Source organism: Corapipo altera, unplaced genomic scaffold (assembly GCF_003945725.1).
Source record: "Corapipo altera isolate COAL_440 unplaced genomic scaffold, ASM394572v1 70, whole genome shotgun sequence".
In the NCBI taxonomy this organism is placed as follows: domain Eukaryota; kingdom Metazoa; phylum Chordata; class Aves; order Passeriformes; family Pipridae; genus Corapipo; species Corapipo altera.
Genome location: NW_020884911.1, coordinates 265,352 through 290,289, shown reverse-complemented (window position 1 = coordinate 290,289; position 24,938 = coordinate 265,352). Strand labels below are relative to the sequence as shown.

Genomic DNA, 24,938 nt, shown 5'->3' with positions numbered 1-24,938 from the left:
GGTCAATCCCCCACATTAAAACTATGGTGGCAGGAGTGCTATGGCTGTCTACTTACCAGAGTCCAGTTTTCCAGATTACTGCAGAGGAGTATTTTGACTCTGTGATGTTGCCTGATGCAGATCTGGCCAACCCTACCTTCACAGAGATGACAGAGCAAGCACCCCAGAAACACTCCCCGACATCAGACAGACTGTCCTTGAACCTGAAGGGCTTGAGGTTAGTCCCAGCTGCTGCCCAAGGACCCCACGTGCTCCTCCTCCAAGCAGGAGCACACATAACTTGAAGTTGTATATTCTGAGGCACCACCAGGGTGCCAGGTCCTCCTGCCAGAAAGCTGGCAGCCCAGGAAGGACAGGGACACAGCTGGGTCAAAATTGCCAATCCCAACCATGTGCCCATGGCAGTGCAGTGCAGGGCTCACAGCACCCAGCGCTGGCAGCTCAGCGGGCACAGCTGCCTCGCTCACCGGGCAGCTCCACAGCCACAGCTCCAGTCAGGGGGTGCCCAGCTCCTCAGCAGGGCACTGGGATGCCCTGCAGACCTCCAGATCCTGCCTGGGATCTGGAGGGTCAACACAGCGATCCAGAAAAAGAACCTCAACACTTCCACTCAATAAGCATTCAGAAAACCAAGTCGGTCCCTTCAATTAGTGACCTCCACTTGTCACCACTCTGCTCATCACAGTACACAAACGTGCACACACAAACAGGAACCAAATCCACAGTAATCACTAGTGGGAAGGATCACATCTTAATCAGACAATTCATTTTTTTCTCCACTGCAGCAGCCTGAACAGCCTGCTGTGCTTCCAAACCAACCCACAGGCAGCTTACAGACTGCTCTGGAGAGCTGAGGGGTTGCACCCCCTCTGTCACTTGAGGAGAGAGTTGGAGAACCTAAAGGCAGTGGTTGCACTTGGAATGCTTCTGTATTTGCTCTGAACCACGTTGATCAGAGGTACCAGGTTACAAAGCTCATGGTGCTCATGTCCTACTGAGTCACCAGGAGGGGATGACAGATCCAAACCAGCATTCTATAAACCCCTTGTGACTCACTCCAAATTTGAGCAGGCTTTGTATGAGAAAACTACTATTGCCAAGATCAGCTTTAACATGCAACAAGAAGTTATGACTGTTCAAATATAAATAGTAACAAATTTACAAATACTTAAAAATTTCAAGTGTGAAAGGAAAGTTTGGGCTCAGAGAAATGTTTGCATATGTTTAAAGGACACGTACTTCAAGTGGAAATCATCTCATTTAAAACTTCAGACAGCCTGGAAAGCCAGACTGTAACTATAAAATAAGCCCATATTGATGCTAATTGAGCCTCGCTTTCTGGCAGAGGTTGTTAGGAAGGCTGATCCTGACCCACATCCTCTCCCCTCATTTACGTCTGGTATCAGTCACTGCCATTGTTCATTGTGATCCCGACTGCGCAACAAGGCCAGCTATGACCCGTCTGATTTATCTCTGTCACAGCTTGAGCTCTGTTCACCAGGAATGATGGAAGGCAACAGTGTCTGAGGGATGCAGGCCCGGCAACACTGAGCACATGGCCTGGCTTTGCCTTGGTATGAAGAAAAGGCAGAGGGAAGCACACGTGTATCAGTTCATGTGGCAAAGACAAATAGTACAAAACAATGGGGATCACTAACCCATTCATTACATGTTAGCTCTGTGATCAGCAAGTAAGCACTAACTATTTAATTAGTCAACTAATTAGTGACAGGCAACATGGAAGGCTTCAGATGTTCCCAGACAAATGCAAAGATAAAAAGCCTAATTAACCAGCAAGCATTATGCTAACTACTGCCAAACAGGCCAGATGTGCAGGATATTGTGCACCCCGGTGCTGCCAGATACGGCAGCGGTAGCTGCTCTGTTGGGAACCCTGTTCAGACCCTGCCCTTTCAGAGCTGATCCTGGGTACCTGAACTCATCCTGCAGAGAAAAATTCAGATTTACTGTGCTGGACTCTGATTCTACCCTAAGAATAAAGTTCAGGGCTTTGACAGAAGTTACTTTAATCCATCTGTTTTTTTAAACACGGTTGTTATTTTAATGCACCTGTATGGAGAGGGAAATGGATTTCACAACAACTTCATATGAAATATTGTGATCTGAGCCACCATTCATTTATGGCTATTTTATGTAGCATGCTATGTATATTCCAGCATCTGCAGAGAGTAAGTCATTGTTTACACCAGGGATTGTATTAAGGAGGTTTTCAAAATCATGGATTAAGAAGGGTTTTCCCTATAATCAGAACACAATAGCACTTTCCACAGCTATATGCAAAGAAGTGGATAAAAGCCAATTGGTTCCCTGCACTGGAACCAGTGACAAGATACTGCTGGGAGCAAGCTCTGCATTCCTGCAGCCCAACTTCCACCCCAGCAGCTGGGGCACACGGGTTCACAGGCTGCTCCAGGAACCAGCCCCTGGAACAACCTGGAAACGCTGGGGTTTGCAATCCTGTGCTCTTCTGGCCTAATGCTGCTGCCATGTCCATCACTCAAACTAGCAAAGGAAAAAAAAAACCAAACAAGAAAACCTCCCACTGTCACACCTGTACCTCCCAAACACTGGCTGGTCACCACGAGGGAGGCCAGGCTCTGCCCTCAGTACTGACTCCACCAGTCACCTGGCTCTCCAATAAAATCCATGTGCACTGCCAAGAAAAGCAGCAGTACAGCTCAAAACATGTCTGCATATGATTATGTTCCAAGAAAAAAAAATAAAAAGATCAGGAAATACTTATTTGAATGGTGAAACCTGAAAAGTGGTATCACCTGCACTGCCCCAGCACTGGATGGAGCACATGGAAGCAATTCTCCAGGGCTCAGAGCACCCCAGGATTAGGAAGAAGCTCCCCACACTCACAGGCTACTCTACACACTTGTTTGTAGCATTTCTGCAGGGCCCTGTGAAGTGAAGGACTCTGGTGGGTGCCCCAGTGCTCTGTCCTCTGGGACTGCTTCCCAAGGCTCCAGCAGCAGGAACCAGCACAGAGCCAGAGAGCGAGGCAGAGGTTTGGGAGGTCCAGCTGCCAGCACACACTGCCCTGAGCAGCACAGAGGATTCCAAAGCTCATCTGGGGTCCGGGTGGGTGTGCACAGTGCCACAGCTGCTCCATGGCACTGCCCCAGGAGTGCTGTGCCCTGGGATGTGCTGCCCACAGCACAATGGGAGCAGGAGCCACCCCCCCACAGGGGAGCAGAGCTCACTCTTAGGGTTATTTCTCTGCTTAATAAAAAAATGTATTTCTTCAGTCTCAAAGAAGTTGAAAACATTTGCAAGATCAAGTTCTAATAACTGCCATGTCGGTAAGTGAATTACATTTGTGTGTTTCCATGGTAACTGATAATGTAAAATAATTAAGTATGAAGAATAACAACGAGAAAATAACTTCCTCTTTTTAAGGATTAGGGCTCACAAATTGATTCAATCCAGCTATTTTTAGTGCACGTAACCTTCGCAGGGAATATTAGAAAATTATGAGCAAATTAAACTAAACTGCTTTAAAAGGCCTTCACATTGATCAGAAGACTATTTGCTGCTGATGTGAAAATTAAAAAGTAATCTTTCCTAAATTTATACCTCTATTAATATAAACTCAGTGCACTCAGTCGCTCCTGGAGCAGCACCCCATGGCTCAGGCAGGAGCTCAGCTGTGCAGCACTGCAGACGAGCTCTCTGCTACACACAAGGGGGACGTGTCCTGCAGGAACTCTGCTAGAGTTGGGATCACACTAAACTCCTGCCTGGAAAGCCTTGCCTGAGACACTCTGAGGGCAACACCTGTAAAGGCCTGTTCAGTACAGACTCAGCTGCTGGCTGACACACCTGGAGCACAAACACACTTTGGTTTCCCTCACGGTGTTTGAAAGCACAGCAATAAACAGCACAGGGTGAGTGGTAAGAAAGAGGTTAAAAGCTCTGAAGTACATCTTTAACTGAATTTAGGGTGGAACTGAAAGCCTAAAAGGTGATAACAGGAGGATGAGAGGAAGTGATTTAACCCAAGATAGGATGCTTTACAGGAAAAGTCAGGAACGTAATAAAGAGCAAGGAGCAGGAATTTTCTTCTGCACTGCTCCAGCAGTACAACATTCATAAAGCACTTCAACTTATTCTTCTCTTGACATACTGATAATTTCATTTGTGATGTTATCAATGGTTGTTGTAGAAATACAAATTCCTGGTTTAACTGAAAAAAAGGCAGAATTTTTCATTCTGTCCCCCCCATTAAAGCACCAGACTCCCCCAATTCCTGTAGCATTTTGTCATAAAAATCGTGTTCAGGATTTGAATTTCATATTCATTTCTGCAAGTGTTTCAAGACATCTCTAGTATGTGTGAATAAACTGCAGAAAACACTGACTGCACCAAAGAAACTGCATTTTCACAGTCTGACTTCCCAAAAAGCTCCTGAAACTGCTGTGGAGGAGGTACTGGCACAGGAGGTGCAACAGTGAAACATCAGAGAGGGCACCCTGTCCTCACTTTGGGAGGGCTGTGAAACAGCAGACCTCACCCACCAGCTTTCCCTGCCTTAGACAGGGAAAGGTATAAAAACAGCTGCATACTCCCCTTCCCCACAAGTTTATACAGTTATTTACTCCAATTTGGATAATTCCAGATAACCACAGCAATTCTATTTGCAGTTTTACTGCTGAAAAAATGCTTTACTGAATGCTGCCAGCACATGCTCCTCCAGGTGGGGTCACTGACAGATTGGTGCCCTCTGCCAGACCTTTCCCACACCCACACTCAGGTCTGCAGCAACCTGGCAGAGGCACCAGAAATTACAACTGTGATTCCTGAGCAATCCCAAACATCACAAACCTCATCAGAATCAAAGGAATCAAAAGTTGTCATGAGAATCAAAACATCACAGTGAGACAACTCAACAAGCTCACATGGCACATTTCTGCACAGCTCTGAAAACATGGCATCATCACAAGGGAAGGGAAGGAGGGATCCAAGCAGCAATTTGGGATCCCACTGGGCACAACTGGCTTTAAAAGTCAACACACTGCTTTGGAGCACACATGAAGGGCTACTGACTTCCACCTGTAACAATCTGGTGTAAGAACAACATCCAAGGAGACTTTAAGTGCTTCCAATTCCCATTGTCAGTGTGCCTCCACCCTGAGGATCTCCAGGTGACCCAGAGCAGCTCAGCAGCCTGGGAGCCCCAGAGGAAGCCAGGGTGCCAGCACACACCTCTCTGCAGCTATGGGTGCTCAGAACTGTAACCCGTCTCAGCAAGTACTCTGACACAGACTCAAGGCACACTTCACATGGAAGAAACAAGCCCCTTCATATAAAAGGGACACAAGCCCCTTCATATAAGGAACACATTATTCTCAGTAAAGGAAACAAAATTAAAAACTTACCAAAAAATCAGTGTTTCCAGAAAAGAGATTCCAACATCGGATGCACCAATCACCACAATTCTAGTGTTGATAGACACTTTAGGTTCCAGCACCAGCTTTCGATTTGTGAGGTTCAAAGAAAAACTCAACTGTAAAAACATATGGAACATGACACAAATGCATTAAAAAAGCAGCCAAAGCCTGCTAAGAAGCATTAAACTCACAGTGATGCATTACCTTGCATTCACACCAAACTTTTTATGGCTCACTGACATGACTAATAGCATGATTTTTCTGTGCACAGCACCAGATAAGTTATACAGAAATGTTGAAATACATGCATGTTTAATAGGTCACAGAAAATTAGCAGAGCTGAATGATCTGGCTTCTCCTGAGCAAGATACTCTGGAGTCCTTGGAGGAGAGGACAAAACACCACCTATGCTATCACTCATTGCATTTAGCAAACACCTGGAGAACATGCATTTCTATACTGCTAAGGCCATTTTTATGCCTTCTAGAGCAGTTTTCACTCATGCTGGCTTATTTATGGAAATGGTTTTACTCAAATTCACTAGAAACTTATATTTTGAGTGTCTTCATGTGTTGAATTGAAAACTCCCAAAATTATCCTTCTCTTTTCTTGAAATACAGAGCAGCCACCCAGAAAGTCAGGTTGTCACATGCATAAGCAAGTACCTCAATGCCACCAGGATCAATAGTCCAGTCACAAAAATCTTACTATAGCATTTGTAATTACTAATCTCAGTTTCCATACTGGCTATACAGGCAATAGACTCCATGTGTTGGGGTTTTTTCCCTCCATGTGTCTCCAAGTCTCTCGACCTAACAGAGATTATCAAAATCAATATGCAAGAAAGAACCAAGAGGTAACATTGCATTTGACAATTTTTTTTTCTGCCCTGAACTATATTTAGCTTTTGAATTTCTGATGGAAGGCAGGGAAATACTTCCCGTCCTGCAGTACAACACACTGCATTTTTTCTGATTGCTCTGGGTTGCCTACATTCCCATTTCATAGAATGCATAAGTGCAGAGTCATAAATGCACTGGGAAGGCCAATGCAAAATGGAGCCACTTCTGATGTTTGTCAGACACTTCTCCTATAAATTCCTGCTGTGGCACTTAGGCAGGAAGCAATCCAAGGCTTCTAACAGGTTTTCCTCTACTACAAATAGGAGGCAGAGGGTTAATGATATTAAGCCCTCTGAATTCCTCCTATGAAATTACAGTAGAAATATATTCTCTATATATTAGTTGACAGTAATTCAATAGATGGAGAGTGTTTTATTTTAAAGCTATGGTAATTACATGTGCCTTCTCAAGAAGTACGTGGCACACTGAGATCCCCAAGAGATCTTTTATGCCATGTCTCTGCACTGGTGGAGCCCCACAGCTGATGTTTCAGCACAGCCTCAGCACAGGAGGAGGAAAACTGTCTGGAGAATGACTAGTGCTGTCCTTAAGGAAAGATTATGGACCAATGCCTTGCCAACTGGCATCACTGCATAGCAAGCCATTTACAATGTGGCAAAACTAAATGTTGCCTTTGGTCAGGCAACGTTATTTTTTACTGCCAGATAAATGTTCTTCAGGTTGCAGTTCACCATAGTGCAACGAGGACATCCAGTGGTGAGCCAGATTCATCTCAGGGACTGTACTGTCCTAGGAAAATTCCAGAAGATATCTTAAAAAGTATAGCAGCCCATGGTGGCTGCTTAGCAGAGGTCAGCTGTGTGCCAGCCAGCACATGCTGCAGTGAAGAATGCCTGGGCTTGCCAGGGAGAAGCACAGAACCACCCTCGTGCTCCTGATCAGAGTTACAAGGGACAGCAGCAAGTTCACAGAGAAGCCAAACAGCTCCATCCACAGCCAGTGCTTTTGTACATTGTTAAACACTCCTTACAGCAGGATTTGCCACTACAAGGATTTGGGTCCCAAGTTAGAATATACCTATAACAGTTCCACATTTCAGAAAATGAAAAAGCCTTCCATAGTCCACTGGAAATTGTTGGGAGAGGCTTTAGGAAATGAGAAGAACTGGTGCCAAGTACTACAGGCATCCCCCACTGCTTAAAATAAAACCATGTTCTTTGTAACATACTAAATGGTCATGCCCCAACTACATGTGATGTAGCCCTGCCAATGCTGACACGTGGAGCTCCCCTGGTCCCACAAACAGGTGTGGAAGACACGGCGCTTCAGGCTCTGCTCCTGCCATTCCCATTCCCTGGGTCAGCAGACAGGAACTCTGACAGGCTGGGCTCTGCTGCACACACAGGGTTGCAACTTTGTAGGAAAGCATGGCCTTCTAGGGGGAAATCAGTTAGTGATGTTTCTGTTGAAATGTGACTTTTAATAAATTAATAAGTGGTAAAAAAACACAAAGAGAAACTACTTGTAACACACCTAATCACCAAAAGTAGGTAGGGATGCCAGCAGCTGACAGGACAAACCCAACAGGCCTGGTGGCAATGCCAAGGTCAAACATCATCTACTGCTGCTCTGTGTTGGTGGCTCATGTTAATGCATTCCAGCAACCAAACACAGAGCAGGAATACAATTTCCCTGGGAAGAGTTGTATCTAATTTACAAAATGGCTTCTGTATCAATGACACAAAGGCAGCGTTTGAGCAGAATATAACTCGTGGTGCTCCCCACACAATGGCCCCAGCACCAACAGCTGTCATGCTCCAGAAATCACCTTTCTACAGCTAAGTACACTAAACGGCCCCAGGGAGTGAGGAATTAGGTGGATTGGTCCCATAATACCACCTATTTTAACAAAGTGTCAGGACAAATGGCTACATATGTTCCCCAGAGGGGTAATCAGACATCATAACTGATAGGTCAATAGCAAACTAACTTGTTTATTTTGTATCCAATCTATTAAATAAACCAGCAATCATTAACTAATGCACGGCAAAAAGCACTAATTGCCATTGGTAGAGGAGGCCTGTGTAGCTCAGAAAAGAGAATTTTCTTTGCTTCTCAAAGAGATTATTTAGGGTGCCTGGCACTTCTGCCCCCCCCCACTGCTCCCACCCTGAGGCACAGGGACAGTGGAGCTGGCAGTGGTGGCCCTTAGCACCAAACCACAGGGATATTCCTGCACACAGCCAGCCAGTGCCATCACTCAGAGGCCTTCAAACCATCCCTCATTAAAACACTGCTGCACTTCCCAGAGCACTCCACTGACAGCCACACCCTGCACTGACTGAGGGCTCTCACTGATGATCTCACAGCACGACATGTGCCTGAGCAGGATCCATTTATGGCATCCAAAACTCACACATCCTTCTACTCCAAGTAACCAATGGAAAAAAGAGACAAAGTGCTGCTCAGGTTTCAGCAGACTCACTTGCATGTATTATTTCCTTTGCCCTTTCCAACCATGCACAGCTTTATGCCCAGCTCTCCTGTCCAGTTTTGTACATGCCCTGGGAACAGAGTCAGGGTACATTTACTCAACAACATTGTGCTGGTGGTACAAACTCACATCCAGAATATTTTGTAGCTCCTCTTTTAGTTCTGTTTTTAAAACACTGGACTCTGAGCTATTTGTAGGCTTTATATATTTATAAATATATAATAAATATATTTATTATAATTTTTTTTCAATAGGTCAGGGTTTATAGCATATATTACCTTCATTCTAACAGAAAAAATGGAAACTGAGCACCCAAAACTGAAAGAACAAGTTAGACAAAGGATTTCAGCTGTGACACAAGAGAGCAGTGCTGTGTTCTGAACTGGGCACTGATAAATGTACCCCAGTAGCACATCACAGATGTGTCAGAGCTGGCACACTGCTTGCTGGGACTCCTCATGCAAAGGCTCCATAACACTGCAGAATTTGCAGAGTCACAAAATCATTCAGGCTGGAAAACACCCCTTATATCATCGAGTCCAACTGCTAAACTTAGACTTGACTTAGTGACACCGTGAGGACTTGTGCCTTGCCCAGCCAAACACACAGAAGAGTTGGCTACAGGTTTAGTGTGAAGTGGCCCAAATTCAGGACTGCTCAGGGTACTACATGGCAAAGACAGGGCTGCTTCATCTGTTATGTACTCAGCATCTTCCCAGATCCCTCTCTACCACAGGGAGTAACAAGGAACCACTGGGAGGGGCCCTCCCTGCCCTATCCTGCAGGATTCTGTGTCTGCCGACAATGCTCTTGTTTTAATTCAGCATTTGTTACTGAGAAACCTGAGCGATAGTTACTGCTGTAGAGGATTGATGTGATTTGAACTGTTACTGTAAAAACCATCAGAAGGAGTGAAAACAATTAGCAAACCTGTTCCTAGAGCAGTGCTGAGCTCAGCAACAGTGACTGGCAAACAAGGAGGTGAGCAAACAGAGCTATTTTAATTTCAAGCTCCATTTGAACCACAAGTTAAAAAAAGAAAAATCGATGTTTACCAAGGAGATATGAACAACTCATTGGAAAATGCATGCTTTTTCAACCTGCATTAGGAATTGTTTTCTAAATGCTAGCTACATTCCAAAAAGCCTCGTTAGAAATGTCTGCAAACGTGTTTCCAAGCATTTACAGACTGCTACAAACACCAGAAACAGAAGGAAAAGAAAACAGAAAGAGCAACAGTGATGAAGAGTGTAGCCTTAACTATTTTGTCATCTTTGCCAAAGAATCCTTCTTTGGGAACTGTGGCATAGGCAGGTAACACCTCAGCTTTACAGAATATTTTTCATCTACAGACCTTCAAGGCCTCTACAAAATGAAATCAATATTATTACACCAAGCTCATACAAGTAAATGCTGATCCTCAGCTTCTAGAAGAACAGTATCTATACAGGCAATCCTATGTCCATCCCTATGAGTCCCTACAAAACCAGGGATTTCCCCTGTAACTCCAACTAGCAGCAAAGGAGAGCAGAGCACAGACACAGCTATTTCTTTTCCCTGCAGAACCACTGTTACCATGGTAGAAGCTGCTCTTTTTCCCTTTGAGCACTGACATTTGGATCCTCAGCCCAGAGAGCGCTGGGCAGTTCCCATTCACAAAACTCTCACAATTGCTTGCTGCCCTGCTTCAAAGGCCAGAGAAATGAACTCTGGATGGTGCCACTGCCAGTGGGCTCAGTTCTTCCCCTTCTGTCCAGGGAAGGGGAGAACAGCAAGGGGACACTGAGCCCACCTGCAGAGGCACCTACCCTGACACACACCCTGCTCACAGCACCAGAGCTGCAGAGAGAGGGCAGCAGCACCTCTGCCCACTCCACCTTCTGCACATACACACTCGTGGCAACACAGGTAGCAATTCTCAATATACTGGACTATTCACTGAAAAATTTAAGATATGTATAAAATTAAAAGCTTAAAAAAATAAAATGTGAAAAAATCATAATTCATACTGAAAATAATGAACACTAGGTAAATAATGGTACAGGGATATGAAGGGAGGTTGATTTGTGGGTTACTACAGAGTCCTGTTTGCATGACAGCAGCTGTGGTTCTCCATTTTATAATAGCAAACATTACCTTTCTGTGAAAAAAATATCTGTGCCCTCCCTACAAGCTGGAATTATCAAAGTCAATCTAACAAAATGATTTGAAAAAGCTTTAAACCAAGTCTGACCTGTTTTTAAGCAGAAATGCCTATTTCAGTTTGCAGCAAATATCATTAACACCTGTACAGCACTGACACCACACTTTCAAAACAAAGATAGGTCATCTTACTTTTAATTTCACACATGCACATAAGTGGTAAACATTCCTGTTAATGATGCCATCTGGTGCCTCCCATAGCAGTGTGATACTCTGCCTTCCAAACAAGATGTAATGGCAGCACCACACAAACCCCACTGACATTTACAGTAAGGAAATTTGTTATCAGCCTCAGTTCAGAATGCCTGTTTGTGTGCCTGCTGGTGCTATAAAATCATCACCTTCACCAGCCAAGGGGAAGAACAATAAATAATGGATTTTTATCCATGTACGTACCACAAAAGCATTAAAAATTCATTACTCAGGCACAAGAGCATCTTAAGCAACAGTTACTGCTTTAAAAATTAATATTCCTCTCCTGGTTAAGTGAAAACTATCCACACCCAGTCTTTGTTTGCGATCCCAATACATCCACACACAAATTGGAACGTGTAGGAACTCTGCTGTTTTAACTTTGATACATGAGCCTCGATATTTAAAACACAGGGAATTCTCTTGCTCATTGTCCCTAGGCTCTCTGCTGTATTTATTCTTTTTCAACAATAGGCCTCTACTAAGATAACGAAGAAACCAAACCCTCAAAAACCTTTTATATTTTAGCCACATTCAGTACATTCCAGTGCCTCAGCTGCATATATACAGAACTGAAACTGCCAAAATAAACCCCCTTATTGCTACAGCTGTTCTCCCAGGTGAGGACACGCTTTGCTTTAGAGCAGACAGTGAGAGGGTCAGACAGCACTGACTGCTCTCCCTGACCCCCTGAGTTACTCCAGGCACTGCTATTCCAGAGGGCAGCTGGGAGAAGGCACCTCCAGCAGCAAGGCTGGCAGTTGCTGTGGCCATGGGGGCAGAGCAGGGTGGGCAATGGACAGTGCCCAGGGTGGGCACTCTGGGTGGGCAGATGCACACCCCAAAGCAGAGGCTCTGGAGCTGCACAGTGCTCATGTCTGTCCCTGACCACCTTCCTGACACGCCTCTTCAGACACATAAGGAGACAGACCCTTGTTCCCCTCTCAGCAAGAGCTTTGCTTGTTCAGAACAGACTGTTCTGTGGTGCACAGTTGCTCCCCCAGGCTTTAAAATCCCCATACTTCAACTCCCTGTTTTTATTACCTCTGAATTGTAAGTCAGCTATAATTTTCAAGGTGCACACTCTGGACTAGCTGGGATTTGACAGACTGACAGTTAACAACACCTCGCTATCAGTTCTGAGTCCTTTCTACTCTTCTGCCTGCACAGGTCAGGGTAGTGGCTTGTGCTCAATCTGGACTGGTGATGCTCCATTATTTCAGAAAGCAGCACTAAGGCAGCTGCAGTCAGGTACGTCCCAATTACAGAGAGACCAACAAGCAAAGAGTTCAGGCAACTGCTAAGAAGCTGGCCTAGACACCAGAAAGTAGAAGCCACAGAGAGTGAAGTACCCCAAGAGTTTGTTGGGGGAGACACCAGCATCTAGGGATCAGTTTTCTATAAAATGGATTTATATGAGCATTTGTATTTTCCTTTTAAAACAAGTTGCCCCAAAAGGCAAAAATTTTATCAAGCCTGAGAATGTTTTAGATTTTTTTTCCCTGTTTTACCTGATAGTTAATTTCTATTTTTAGAAAACATGGTAAACATATTCTGTTTTATTAAAGTCCTGCAACTTTATAACAGACATAAAAAGCTCCCAGGATAGAGAATGAGTCAGGATGATTCTTACACTCATAAATCATTTGAGCACGTACACGTGAACATACACTGCAATGGAACAAGTTCTAAAGTGAATCTAAAAGCAATGACACACTGCACAAAAACATTCTATAAGCATTTTCTCTCATTTCATTGTTTTAATTAATATTTTAAATTCTCTCAGGCCTTCTATTCTTAGCACTTGTCATAAGCATGAGCATGGAATCACACAAACACACAAATACCTGCACACTGCACTGAAAACTGCTGGGTTCACAGTGCCCTGTATTCCAGTTCCTTCCTGAACCTCACACTAACATCTACCATTGCTTCTGGGGTTAAGCTTCAATTTTTCCCAGACAAACAGGAGAACTCCCTGCTGTGCAGATACTCTCCCTGAGAGATGGACACCTATCCTGTCCCCCAGCAATTCCCAACTCCTGAACAAGTTTCCAGGGGACAGGCTCAGAGCACTCCAAGCTGGGCTGAGCACCCAACTCCAGCTCTTTGCCTGACCCTCCTGCACTCACCACTTCTTGTTCTGATATGAACATTTCCTGTAGTGCCCCTGGAATACCACTCGAAATGTATGAAATTAACTGAGAAAGGGTTGGTATTTTTCATTGGGTTTGGGAGGGTTTTTTTCCAAAATAAATTTATACTACACTTCATGGGCTTCTGCAACTGTTCCATCTTTTTATGAGCTAGAGAAGAACAACCAATTCTAAACTGCACAATAAAACCCGACAGCCTGAATGCAGCCATGAAATAAAAACATAATAAACCCAATAGCATGAATAATAATGAAAGGGCAAAAACAAGGAAATAATTCAACAGATGTGTGACATTTTTGTTCTTCATTGTGGATCAGTTATTCTTGTTAATTATATCACCTATTCTTCCCTTAACATTGATAATTACATGAAGCAGATGGAGAACAGAATGCTCCCAGATGGTGAGAAAGCAAACAAGTTTACAAATTGTTTATTTATGAAGAAATCATTAAAAATTATTTAATTATCTATAGTTTTCTACTCCATCAATAATGACATGCACTGTAAAGGCCAGCAGCACTTTATAAGGTATTCACAATTCTGTTGTAACCAACTGGTTTTTAATGTAACATGACTGAAATGACTGACAGATGTGCAAACCACAATAATAATCTAATCTGTTTTAACACTAGGGGAATTAAGAGCTTGAATCTTTGGATCTTCTGCCAATTGGCGCTTCAGCACTGGTTGCTGATTCAGAACACAAAAATCAGAGATTTCCTTTTGCTTTGGAACAGCTGTATGGAGTGTTTGATCTAACGAGCAGGCAGGAGCTCTGTCAGGTCTGTGCCCTGAACCCCCAGAGTGTGGCAAGGGAAATTCTGAGCTAAGACGTGGCACCTCTGCTGCACCTGCTGCTCAGCAGGTATCCCCAAGTCCAGGCACTTCCAGGGCCAGATGAGAATTCCATGGGCAGCATCTGTGCCATTCCAGAGGACTGCAGTGGGAGACAGCAAGTATAATGCCCAGGGCTCCCTCTGCACACTCACTGAGATCCTGAGCCACTGGTGGCCCACAGAGACCCACACACAGCCCAGGAGCTGTGCTCGGACACCGCATGGCTGAGCTGCTCAGCCACAAGCTGTTACTGGGGAAAAACACACTTTGCAGCTAGAACAGGAGAGCAAGAGCTCAAAAACGGCTGGAACAAGAGGAAGGCAGCTGAAAAAGCAGTAGATGAGAGGCAGATGTTGATGGCTCAATATCAAGGGGCATCTTGTGGATATCAAAGCAAGAATATCACTACAATTATCTCCATTACAAGCAACAGATACTCAAGCAATCAATTAGGGCAGGCAGTCAATGAAAATTTTACATTTCTGAACTGCCTTGTATTTACAATCTTTATCTTGTAGTTCACATGACAAAGGCTGCCACCATTGCAGAGCTCTCCTAAGCAGCAATTACAGCAATAACCTGTCCTCCAGCTCTCAGGAGCAAAACGGGCACTGGTTCACATCTGGAAGAGGTGCTTTCAAATAGCAGAGGGCAAAGCCCCCTCAGCTCAAACCAGCTTGATGAGTTGGTATAGGTGTGAAATAAAGAAATGAGGAACAGTCTCCACTGCCAGGAATCTCTGCTTGCCCAGATCTCAACATCCTGCAAGATCCTGCCCCGATCATGTTTAAAACCACCAAAACAAAGATGATAGGACAAAGTGTATCCTTACTGCTATGCAGGTGCTGGCTTCAGACATCTTCCAACCAATTCCTGCTCCAGACTCTTTGCCTTCCACCTTTCTTCCTCTCTTCTCTAAGTTTCCCTTAAAACACTGCTTTCCCATGTCCCTTTTCCCTCACTTGCTAGCCTGTTAGCATGTTCTACAACCAAAATACACTTGACCTAGTCTCAGCACTTTTTAAGGTGACAATTCTCAGCTTTGCCAATCTGCAGAGCTATCACATTTATCTCCTCAGTGGGACACGTTGCTCTTTGTCACACAGATTGCACCTTGCTGTTTACAGAGGGTCTTTTGAATCATTACAAAAAGGCAGAAAGAGAGTAACTTCATGCCTATTGAAATCTGGTTATATTAATTTACAAAACACACCTCGGTTCATTTGTAACTTCACTGCAGGATTTGGCAGGGCAGTGCAAGATCATTGATGGGGATCAATCTTCCTTGACAAGACTCTGAGCAGAGAGAGGGCAGGTGCCTTATGCCTGGCTGCTCCCTGAGCTACAGACCAGCTCCTTCCTGCTGCGAGTACCCCCCGGGTTGGGGCAGGCTACTCCTTATGCTACAAAGCTTCCCAACATACAGTGGCCAAAGGTCACTCCAGTCACTCGACACAAGAGTCAATTTAACTTCATGTGGTTTCAGATTCTCAGTACTTCAGAAAAGTCAGCAGCAGTAGCAGATGAGCTTTATCCTCAAGTTACCATCCAGCACTCAGCCCCAGATGTCCATTCTGATAGAGCACAGTCTGTCAGAAATCCATAATTCATGCTGGGGCAGATGCGTGGATACTTACACAGTGACAGCCTTTGGGGGGATTTTTGTCAGAAAATGTTTTAATGAAAATCTCACATTATTAAATAGAAATTCAACTTCTGAGATTTTAAACAATTATGTCACTATCTACAACTCGCAGAAAACCTCAGGAAGAATCTGGGAACAGAGAAGACAACATATTTGCAAGTCTTTCAAACACAGGAAGTCTGAGATTTTCCAGCTTCAACGAAAATGCTAAGATGAGCTCTTTTAGTAAGAGAGCAACAGCTCACTTTAAAGATAAAATAAAAAGTAGTTTAAAGAAAAGCATCAGACAGTTCATTCTGCAGAGAAGAGAAAGGCAGGGACGTGCATGTGGAGGGAAGACTGTTCAAAGCCAAACTCAACAGCCTCAGCCATCTTTTGGATTTTGCTTTGCCAACTGCTGCCTAATTAAGTTTTGGGTGCCAAAACCTACTGACTGAGAAAAGGACAGCACTAAAAATATTATATGGGAACCCATCTCAGCCAACTGAAGTTAGTACAGACATAAAGCTCCCTAATTATGTTTCTCCATGAAATTACAGCTACCTACAGAGAGGATCTATCACTAATGGTGTTTTCCCTAACATTTTAGCTTCACTGGTTACTCTTTTGAGGAATCATCCACACATCAAATTTTAGTTACTTAAAAATGTAAGAGAATCAGGTGTGATGTAACAGATGAAACTTTAAGACACTTTTCAGTTAGAACCTCCAGACTGCACCAGTTCTACAGAAATAAGAAGTTTTGGTAACAAAACCAATCTCTTCCTTTGCTGTTAAATCAACTTGGTGTTTTGAAGTGTTCTTTGAGGGTTGGTCTCGTGCATGGAAGAAACCTGACTTCAGCACTGAAAAGTAAAAGTTGAGTTAAGCAATTTCTGCAGACAGAGTCAGAAGCATGGCACTGTCTTTCTTCCATTTGCTGAGCACAACCCCGAAATAAACTTAGCAGGAAGAAGGGCAGAACAGCAAGGCAGAGCACCTCTGACGTGCTGGGAGTTTGACTGTACCCTCATGACAAGGTGCTGCCCCAGTGCAAGCAGAGTCCTGCCCAGTGGCTGCAGTGTGCCGGGTGTGCCAGCCCAGCCCAGCGGCAGAGCAGGCACTGGGAGGGTCTGGACACCCCGGCCGTGTAATTAAGGAGCAGCCCATCACCACTCGGCCGGTAATGCCATCCCATCTGCCAAACCCTGCACGAGCTGGCACCGTGCCCCCTGCCTGCTGCTGCTTCTGTCACCCACCTGATCCTTGGAGAGCCGCTCTGACGGAGCGTTCATGCCAAGCTCTTGCAGAGGATAGACAATCTGTCGTCTGGGCCGCACGGGAGCCATGTAATGAAGGGCAGATGTCAGGGAATGGGCACAGGGGCTCTGGAGCTGAAAGACAGCGATCCATATTTCAGCAGAGAGGATGTCAGAACAGGGCAGCACAGATGTCTGCGGCATGGCTCTGCAAGCACACAATTCTTAGCTCTGTTGGCTAAATCTGAGACAAAAATCAGCAAATAAACAAACATACTCAGAGCAGAGGAATGAATTGCAGATAATTCCTGACACTAATGAAGATAATTATGAGAGTAATTACATTACTATCTCTGTGGGAATGACAGATAAACAAGTGGTTTGGTTTATGGGATTTTTCAGCACAAGTATTTTCCCCAGGAGGATATTTTTCTCCATAGTGATCATGAATCAGCTTGATTTGACCTCATTAAGCCATGTTATCTGCTCACTACTAACCTTTGTCTGCTTGGCAAAGAACAGTGATGAATTTATATAGAAATTCTATACTGACTGAAATGTCTAGTTCATCCAAGTGATAAATGTTAATAAACGAGCAGAAATTTGAAGTGAACAAAACCCTAATGCTCATGTGAGCAGCCTGGATCATTAGAAATAGCTGTATCTGTCTATTACAGCATGACTAGCTCTGGCATAATTTACAACATGAAAGGGAAAAAGAAATAAGAGAATTACAAGAAATACAGGATGAACACTAATGAAAACTAAGTTACACTCAAGTGCCATTCAATCCACAAATATTAAATGTTACTATGTTGAAAACTGAGTAAAACATCCCATTTACCACTTATTAGAGCAATGACAAGCTAAAGTAATTTAGAGGAACTCTAGCCAGGAAACAGGCCAAACTGCAATCATTAGTAAGGCTTAACTTTTTTCATCCATCCACTGCCATTGAACTGCATTTCTGTAAGTGCCTCTTCAGAACCTCAGAACCTAATGCTACACGGGGACATAGGTTCCACAAGGGAACACTTAACACAACTCCAGAGGCGCACAGGAAAACACATTCTTCTGCAAATGTACCCAGGTCTAACCTGGAAAAATTCCTACAGGAGAACCGGTGGTGATTTCAAAACCACCCAAGTCCCCAAGGACAGAATCCATCTCAGTTACCATCTAAAGCCCAGGTGCTCAGTGCAGCCAGCCATGCAGAGCCCCCGAGCTGCAGGGGCAGTTCTGTCTGTCCTGAGACAGGCAGGGGTGACCGGGGGATGAACTGCCCTCGGGACACACCCTGTGTTTGCAGCAGTGCTGGCAGGAGCCCGGCTGATCAGCCTGGGCCAGATGGTAACTCTAGATGGCTACACAGGCCTGCAAGTTTTACCTTGTGTTCCCTTCTTTGAGACCAATGACACAGCACATGTGACTATTTCTGAAAGAATCTTCGGGTTTGCTTCCACATATTACATTGTCCTCAGAAATGGATTTTCTCTGTTAGGAGAGATCCAGTTCTTATGGCTCTCCTGTGACACTTGCAGAAATACAAGTCCCATTTTCAAAGCCAGTGAGGTGCTTGAGTCCCACTGACTTTTGTTGAGTCTAGAGCACCTAAATCGCTTTTGAAGAGTTTTCAAGTCAGCAGTATGTGTTTAAGATTATCCTTTGCATTTACTCAGGGTACATTATCCTCATGCTAGGCAAAGAGCCAAGGCCAAGGACACTTCCAATCTCTGTTCCCCCAGAAGCTTCCTCAAGACACTGGTGAGTCTGGACTCACATGTCACAGACCAGCCCCACTAGGTGACAGCTCTGCCTACAAGTGCAGATTATGTCAGGCAAAAAGAACAAAGTAGTTTGCTGCAGGTTGCCACAAAAACTCCTGTTTGCAGTCATTCACAGAAGCAAAGAAAAAAAATAAAGTGAGCAAAGGCAGCAGTATTTAATACAAGAAACAAATTATCTTCTCCTTACCTTGCCTTCCACATACTGTGGATAAATGGGATAGTAAAGAGCAGATTTGTGTGCCAAGCGAAGAATCTCCTTTAGAAAGTGTTTTGTATAGCGATGAAATACAGGATTTAAGACAAAGTGGCAAAGATGTCCATGTTCTTCTTGCTGGTGGCAATTAAAATTAATAAAATCTTCAATGTTGTAACGTGATCGAACATATTCGATATCCTGGAAAGTGAAACAGTTGGAAATCAGCAGTGATCAGCAGCTACCTTGGCAGGATTTTAGCAAGGGCCAATGAGTCACTTCCTATCAATTAAGGAACATTCGAACACTGACATCAAATGCCTTTGTTCTCAATTAAATTTCATTGTATCAAAACCTATTCTTGCAGCTTGTCTGCCCTCGTTTGTAAGGGATGGAGACCTGACCCCTCCCCACCGTCTGACACAGATTTTGCTGGGTTCAAGAGAGAGAAGCCCAGACTGCCCTCTCACCAAATTCCAGCTGAAAAAGGGAACTCTAGAGGGAGCTGTATCAGAAATACCCTCCAACAAGTCTTCCCTGTTGAACTGATAAGCTGATTTTTGCAAGTTTATACACTCAATATATCCTCTTATCTCAATGCTCTTAATTGAACTAAGAGCTATTTTGGAAAACGACTGACTACTTTATTTTGAAAACTGAGCATTAGAGTTGCTGAACAATCTAAAATCACCTTTTCAGTCCTAGCAGAATGCCACACAGGTAAGCCTTAGAGAATGTTTACTTTTCAATAATAATGTGCAATATGCTTTTTTGTACTCCATTAGAGCACATGCTGTCCTTTGTTTTATAGTGTGTGATTCACAATCATTCAACCTACTGCTGGAAAAAAAGTTATAGAAGTAAATCTAGAAGAACTACTGCTTTTTACAGCAGGTGTGGCTTATTGACTGGGAAATTACAGGAGAAATTAGTGATTAAATATATTTAGAGGCAGAATGGCTTTGCACTAGAGCACCAAAAAAGTGCAGGAGGCAAACTTCCACAACACATCAGCAACTTCTTGCAAATAACAGGATGATTTCTATATTTGTGTGCCAGTCACGTGAGAGAAGGGGAGCAATACATTGTACATAGTCAGGACAGAGAGACAGGGAGTTTCTAGAAGCAGTATTTTTACAGACACTGTTAGGCAAACATAGTGGCAAGCACAAAATTCAGCCTTTAGTGTGAGGGCCAAGTGACAGCGCTCATGGAACACAAACAGAATTTACCATTTCATCCCTAATGACAGAAACACCGACAATTTGATCCAAAACTTCTGCTACAAAAGCCTGTACTGGCATCCCATCCTGCAAGGCAAAAGCAACAGGTACACACGTGATTTCAGCAGATGCCTTTGAACAGTAACAGTCACAGTTGAAACCACCCTCCTCCCAGTGCACCATCCCAGTTAAACCAGTGTGCTCCCCACAAGGGGCACTGTTTGAGCAGTGTGTATGGCTGGACTCTGGACACACAGACCTTTCCCACAATGAAGTTTCAGTTTGGATCTACAGGAGTGTTACAAACTCAGCCACTACAGTCTGGGTTCGGTCCTGATCTTAGGAAAGAATTGTACCCATGTTTGCAACAAATACTCACGGGATCCCTGCGAGCCTGAGTGAATATCTTGCAGTCATTCCATATCCTTTCACTCAAGCTAAGGGTTTCAACAAGCGTTTTGACACCAAGTAGGTCGTTGGTTGTTGCCCTTCTTACGTTAAATGACCTAAAAAACAGAATTAAGGTTCACTGTGACAAAGTAAAGACGATTGCCAGGCTTAAGACAACACGCCCTCCACAAGAATCTCCCACATCTTGCAGAAGTTGAAACTGTTTGCTAAGTGACTGTTGTTCTAAATGCAGACATTACCTATTGCACGGTAAGAGAAGATATCACAGAGCATCTGCTTGAGACAGCCCCAGAATCCTGCTTTATCTGCTATTAAACACTCAGTTTTTGTGCACCTATAGCCCTGTCTCACATGGCAAATGATGACCCATAACCACAGGTATCACCTGCCTTCATGTGAGTAAGAGTTGGCAGAATAGGGAGGCAGAGAACCTTAAAGTCAATGTGGAATCTGTAACTACACACTGCTGCACATGGGGAAAGGAGAACAACAGAGAAAGGCAAGTAAAAGAAAAAAGGGAAGAGAGATAAAACAGCCAGCTGTCATCCTTGGAAATGGTACACAAGGCAGGAACATGAATTTCCCCAAGAACAAATTACTAACATTTTTGTTCTGCCCTGGTTCTCCAAACAGTAGCACAAGGATAAATTTCCATGACTGGAACACCTCTGAGAAGCACAGAGTGCCAATTAGTAGTCACAGAGCAGTGACACAGTGTCAGAATGCCTACGCAGTGCATGCATGTTAGCCACAGACAGCAATGGTCTGGCACTTAGCTCCTTTAGACACTGTGAGGAAACATCTTCCCACCCACTAATGAGCAGCAAAATTCCCTTCACAGTGGCAGTCCACAGCAGTTGAGAAACTCTCCCACTGCCTGTTAAAGGCAGTGACCCTTCCTGGTTACACAGAGCTGGTGTAACAAACACTTGTAGAGTGCTGTTCAAGGGACTGAACTACAGCTTCACTTCCCAAACTTGAGTTCTTTCACCAACAGTTAAAAACTTGAAATTCATACAGTATAATTTTCATTCCCATTCTTTTTGCCTCCAATTAAAAGCAGGTGTGCTATTCTTCAGCCTCAGTCCCGCTCACTTGGAGATGGATCCTGTGGAATGGGTTTAATGAACAGCACTGGTACTTCAAAAAACCCCAAACCTACCAAGTATCTGGTGTGTTATGGGAAGTTTCACAGCTCAATCCACTGACCATTTCTGAGTGCTCAAAAACATACATTTGATTACTAAATGGCAAACTAATCCTGAACTAAGCAAGCATCAGCTTAGCTTCCCCAGTTTCTAAGGCATGTCCCCCATTAACTGCAAGCCCAAACACGTGAGGAGGATGATGGCCAGCAGGACCAGCACCACAGGTCACCCTGCAGCCCCTGAGCAGGCCCCTCCCGAGCCCAACCCACAAGCTTTGCTCCCCACCCATGCCCAGGGAAGGCAGTTGTGCCAATAAGGAACTACATCTTTAACGTGACAAAAACATGCAAAAAGGTGAAACTGTTCTTTTTTTTCTTTTTAAATAAACACTGCTCCACTGTGAGCACGAAACAGGAGGAAGGGCTACCCAAGATCTGTACTCATTTCTCTCCCAGCAATGAATTAACTCATTCTACACGCCCAAGTCCTTTGACTGCTCAGAGACCAGGGCACTATTATGCTTTTTAGTGAAAATTGAGGGAAAGTATCCATTAGGCATCTCAGCCTATACCTTGTCATCTGTTATTTTTTTCTCCTTCACTGTTAAGTAGCAGACTCACACTTCCATTTGCTCCACTCTTGCTTTTTGTGTACTTAACACTTTTTTTTATTCCTTTTACAATCTGTACTAATCAGGAGCTCATTTTGTGTCTGTGCCTCTTGTGACTTTGCCCTTTCACGTCCTCATATTCCCATCTTCTTACCCCTGTTTTTTCTTTTAATCCATTTTCTGTGACTTTCTTTTCACTCACATGCTTCTGAAAGCCACTGGTGCAAGTACAATATATTCATCTTTTACTTTCTCAGATTTCACTTATTTCCAGGAGAGTATGTGCTGCTGAACCCTGTGGGTTTTGTTCTCCAGAAACTTTCCAAAAGCATCATCTGGGCTCTTCCAAAGCTCTTCTGATCCTGAACCTCAATGAACAGCTATTTTTCCTTACTATCCTGCACAGCTGCAGGGGGATTTGGAAAATGCTACTAATGATTCTATTTTGTTTTCATGGAAGGGCTGGTGTCATTTGGAATATGCACAGTTTAATCGGAATTGTGAGGGTTTTTTGAAAAACCTCCATAACCAGTTTAATTTTGATCAAAATCACAGGAGGACATATGACTCCCAACCCTACTGGTGTATTACTGAGCAGCTGTGCCTGAGACTACCAGGAATTACTCCAGTGGCTTTCTCTCCAGCCAGCTGGATTCTTACACAGGACCCAGAAGCCCAATTTCATCCCAGGGTAAAAAGCTTCTGCACAGGTCCAAGAGTAGCTGGCCAGGTCCTGCATGAGCTATTTGTGTACCACCAAAGATGATCAAGTATGCAATTAAACCAGGAGTATTTCTCTGAAACCACACAGTATTTAGCTACATTAAGACACAAAGAAAGAGAAAGTCTCCAACTGTGCCACAATTTAAGCTTGGTGTTTGGGCCAGGATATGTGTGATATACAAACAAAGCTTTGGAACACTCACTCCACATAACAGAAGTCACAGCAAGAAAGGTCTGCTGCCCCAGTTCACCAGTATCTCCACCTACAGAAGCATTCAGAGAGTCACAGAAACTGAAGGCATGAAATAAGTGATGCAACACCAAAAATAAGAGAGAAGTGTTATAAAACAGGTACTCAATGAGGTTACTGCTGTGTTCTGCATGTTCCAGAAACATGCACTGCAGTTCTCTTAAGAGCCATAGCACGTTTCCAAGAATTAAATCTGTACCAGGCTATCAGGTATCAATGTCACACAGCCTGACCCATATACCAGATGCCAAACAACACTGTGTTCCTCTACTGGCCTTGGCCCACAGTACAGGAACTCCAAGGAGCTGCTGGTCTGCAACAACATTCATCTTACTGACCTGAGCACTGTACACACAAATTTTAAAGGAATCCTCTCACTGAACTTTGGGTTTACTTAAAGGGAACTATACACAGTGCTGGCATCAGAAGACTGCTTGCTTTCACACTTGTGATTACATCGGCTTTGTTTCATTAAAAAAGTCATGTCAGTTACTACTTCATTTCACTACAAACAAATATAATACTGTTCATGTGCTATCTCATATAGTGCTGTGGAGATGCAGCTGACTGGGCCTGGCATGCACCCCAGGACAGGCAGCAAAGACAGCTGCAGTGCTGCTACTGCAGACTGAGGTATTTAGCTCTGCTCCCCATTGCTTCAGGCACAGTTCTGTGCCATTGGAGAAGCTTCCATCTTTACAAGATGTTCTGTCATACCTTGCAGAACCACCTGGTTGGGCTGGGATAGCAAAGGCACACCCCTGTGGTGTCAGGTTGCCTGGTGCAAGTCTATCCCCCAGCATTCAGAGCCCAGCAGTGCTGTCCCCAGGCACACACTCACGTGAGCAATCCCGCACGGTGCAACACGAACAGCTCACGGCCCAGGCTGGACGTACAGAAAGGGACAGCTCGAGCAAAACTCTGCAGCAGGGGGAACTCCAGCACATGATGTGGCACCAGGATGACACAGAAGTCTCTGTCCTGAAAAAGATTTGCAGCAAAGAAAGGCTCTTGGTGATCTGTGTAAGCTTTACACAAACCCCCCTGGCTAGAGCAGACGGACAACACTGATCATGGGGCTTACACTGCACACTCCCCCAGGCACTGCTCTGCCTGCACAGCACAAAGGAACTGATGGGCTCACAGAATTGGGTCTTTTAGCCCCTATAGTAAAGACTCACTAACTGATATCCTGATATTCCCTAGCAGTCCCCTTTTTCCATTCCCCCTCCTTCCTCCACTCTTTTTTAACTCAGTAGAATATTTCAGCTGGAAGGGACTTACAATGACCCTCTGGTCCAACTGCCTAGCAGGAACATCATCTCCCTGCCCACACTTATCTTTTCCCTTAAAAGATCCTTTTTTCTACCTTACTTTCCTTCTGCAGCACAAGCTCAGGACAATGTGTCTGCCTGGGATCCCTTGCAGCCAAGTGTGACCGTGGCCAAGTGCAGCACATGCCACAATCCTGCAGAGCCAGTGTGCAGGCACAGCTTGGTTTGCACTGCAGGCACAGCAGACTAGGAACACCAGTCTGTATGGCCACAGC

The 24,938-nt window shown here is 44.3% G+C and overlaps 1 protein-coding gene across 6 annotated transcripts in view; it reads right to left on the bottom strand.

Annotated features, from left to right (window-relative positions):
* The window catches only part of CFAP61 (cilia and flagella associated protein 61), a 98,392-nt gene that overhangs the window by 48,497 nt on the left and 24,957 nt on the right, over positions 1–24,938 (bottom strand). For all 6 annotated transcript variants that reach the window (XM_027654002.1, XM_027654003.1, XM_027654000.1 and 3 more), the window contains 6 exons: positions 24,231–24,370; positions 20,627–20,753; positions 20,257–20,334; positions 19,019–19,225; positions 17,045–17,179; positions 5,406–5,533 (listed from right to left, as the gene is read on the bottom strand). In XM_027654002.1, the coding sequence (XP_027509803.1) occupies positions 5,406–5,533; positions 17,045–17,179; positions 19,019–19,225; positions 20,257–20,334; positions 20,627–20,753; positions 24,231–24,370 (815 nt within the window). The remainder of the gene's footprint in view (positions 1–5,405; positions 5,534–17,044; positions 17,180–19,018; positions 19,226–20,256; positions 20,335–20,626; positions 20,754–24,230; positions 24,371–24,938) is intronic.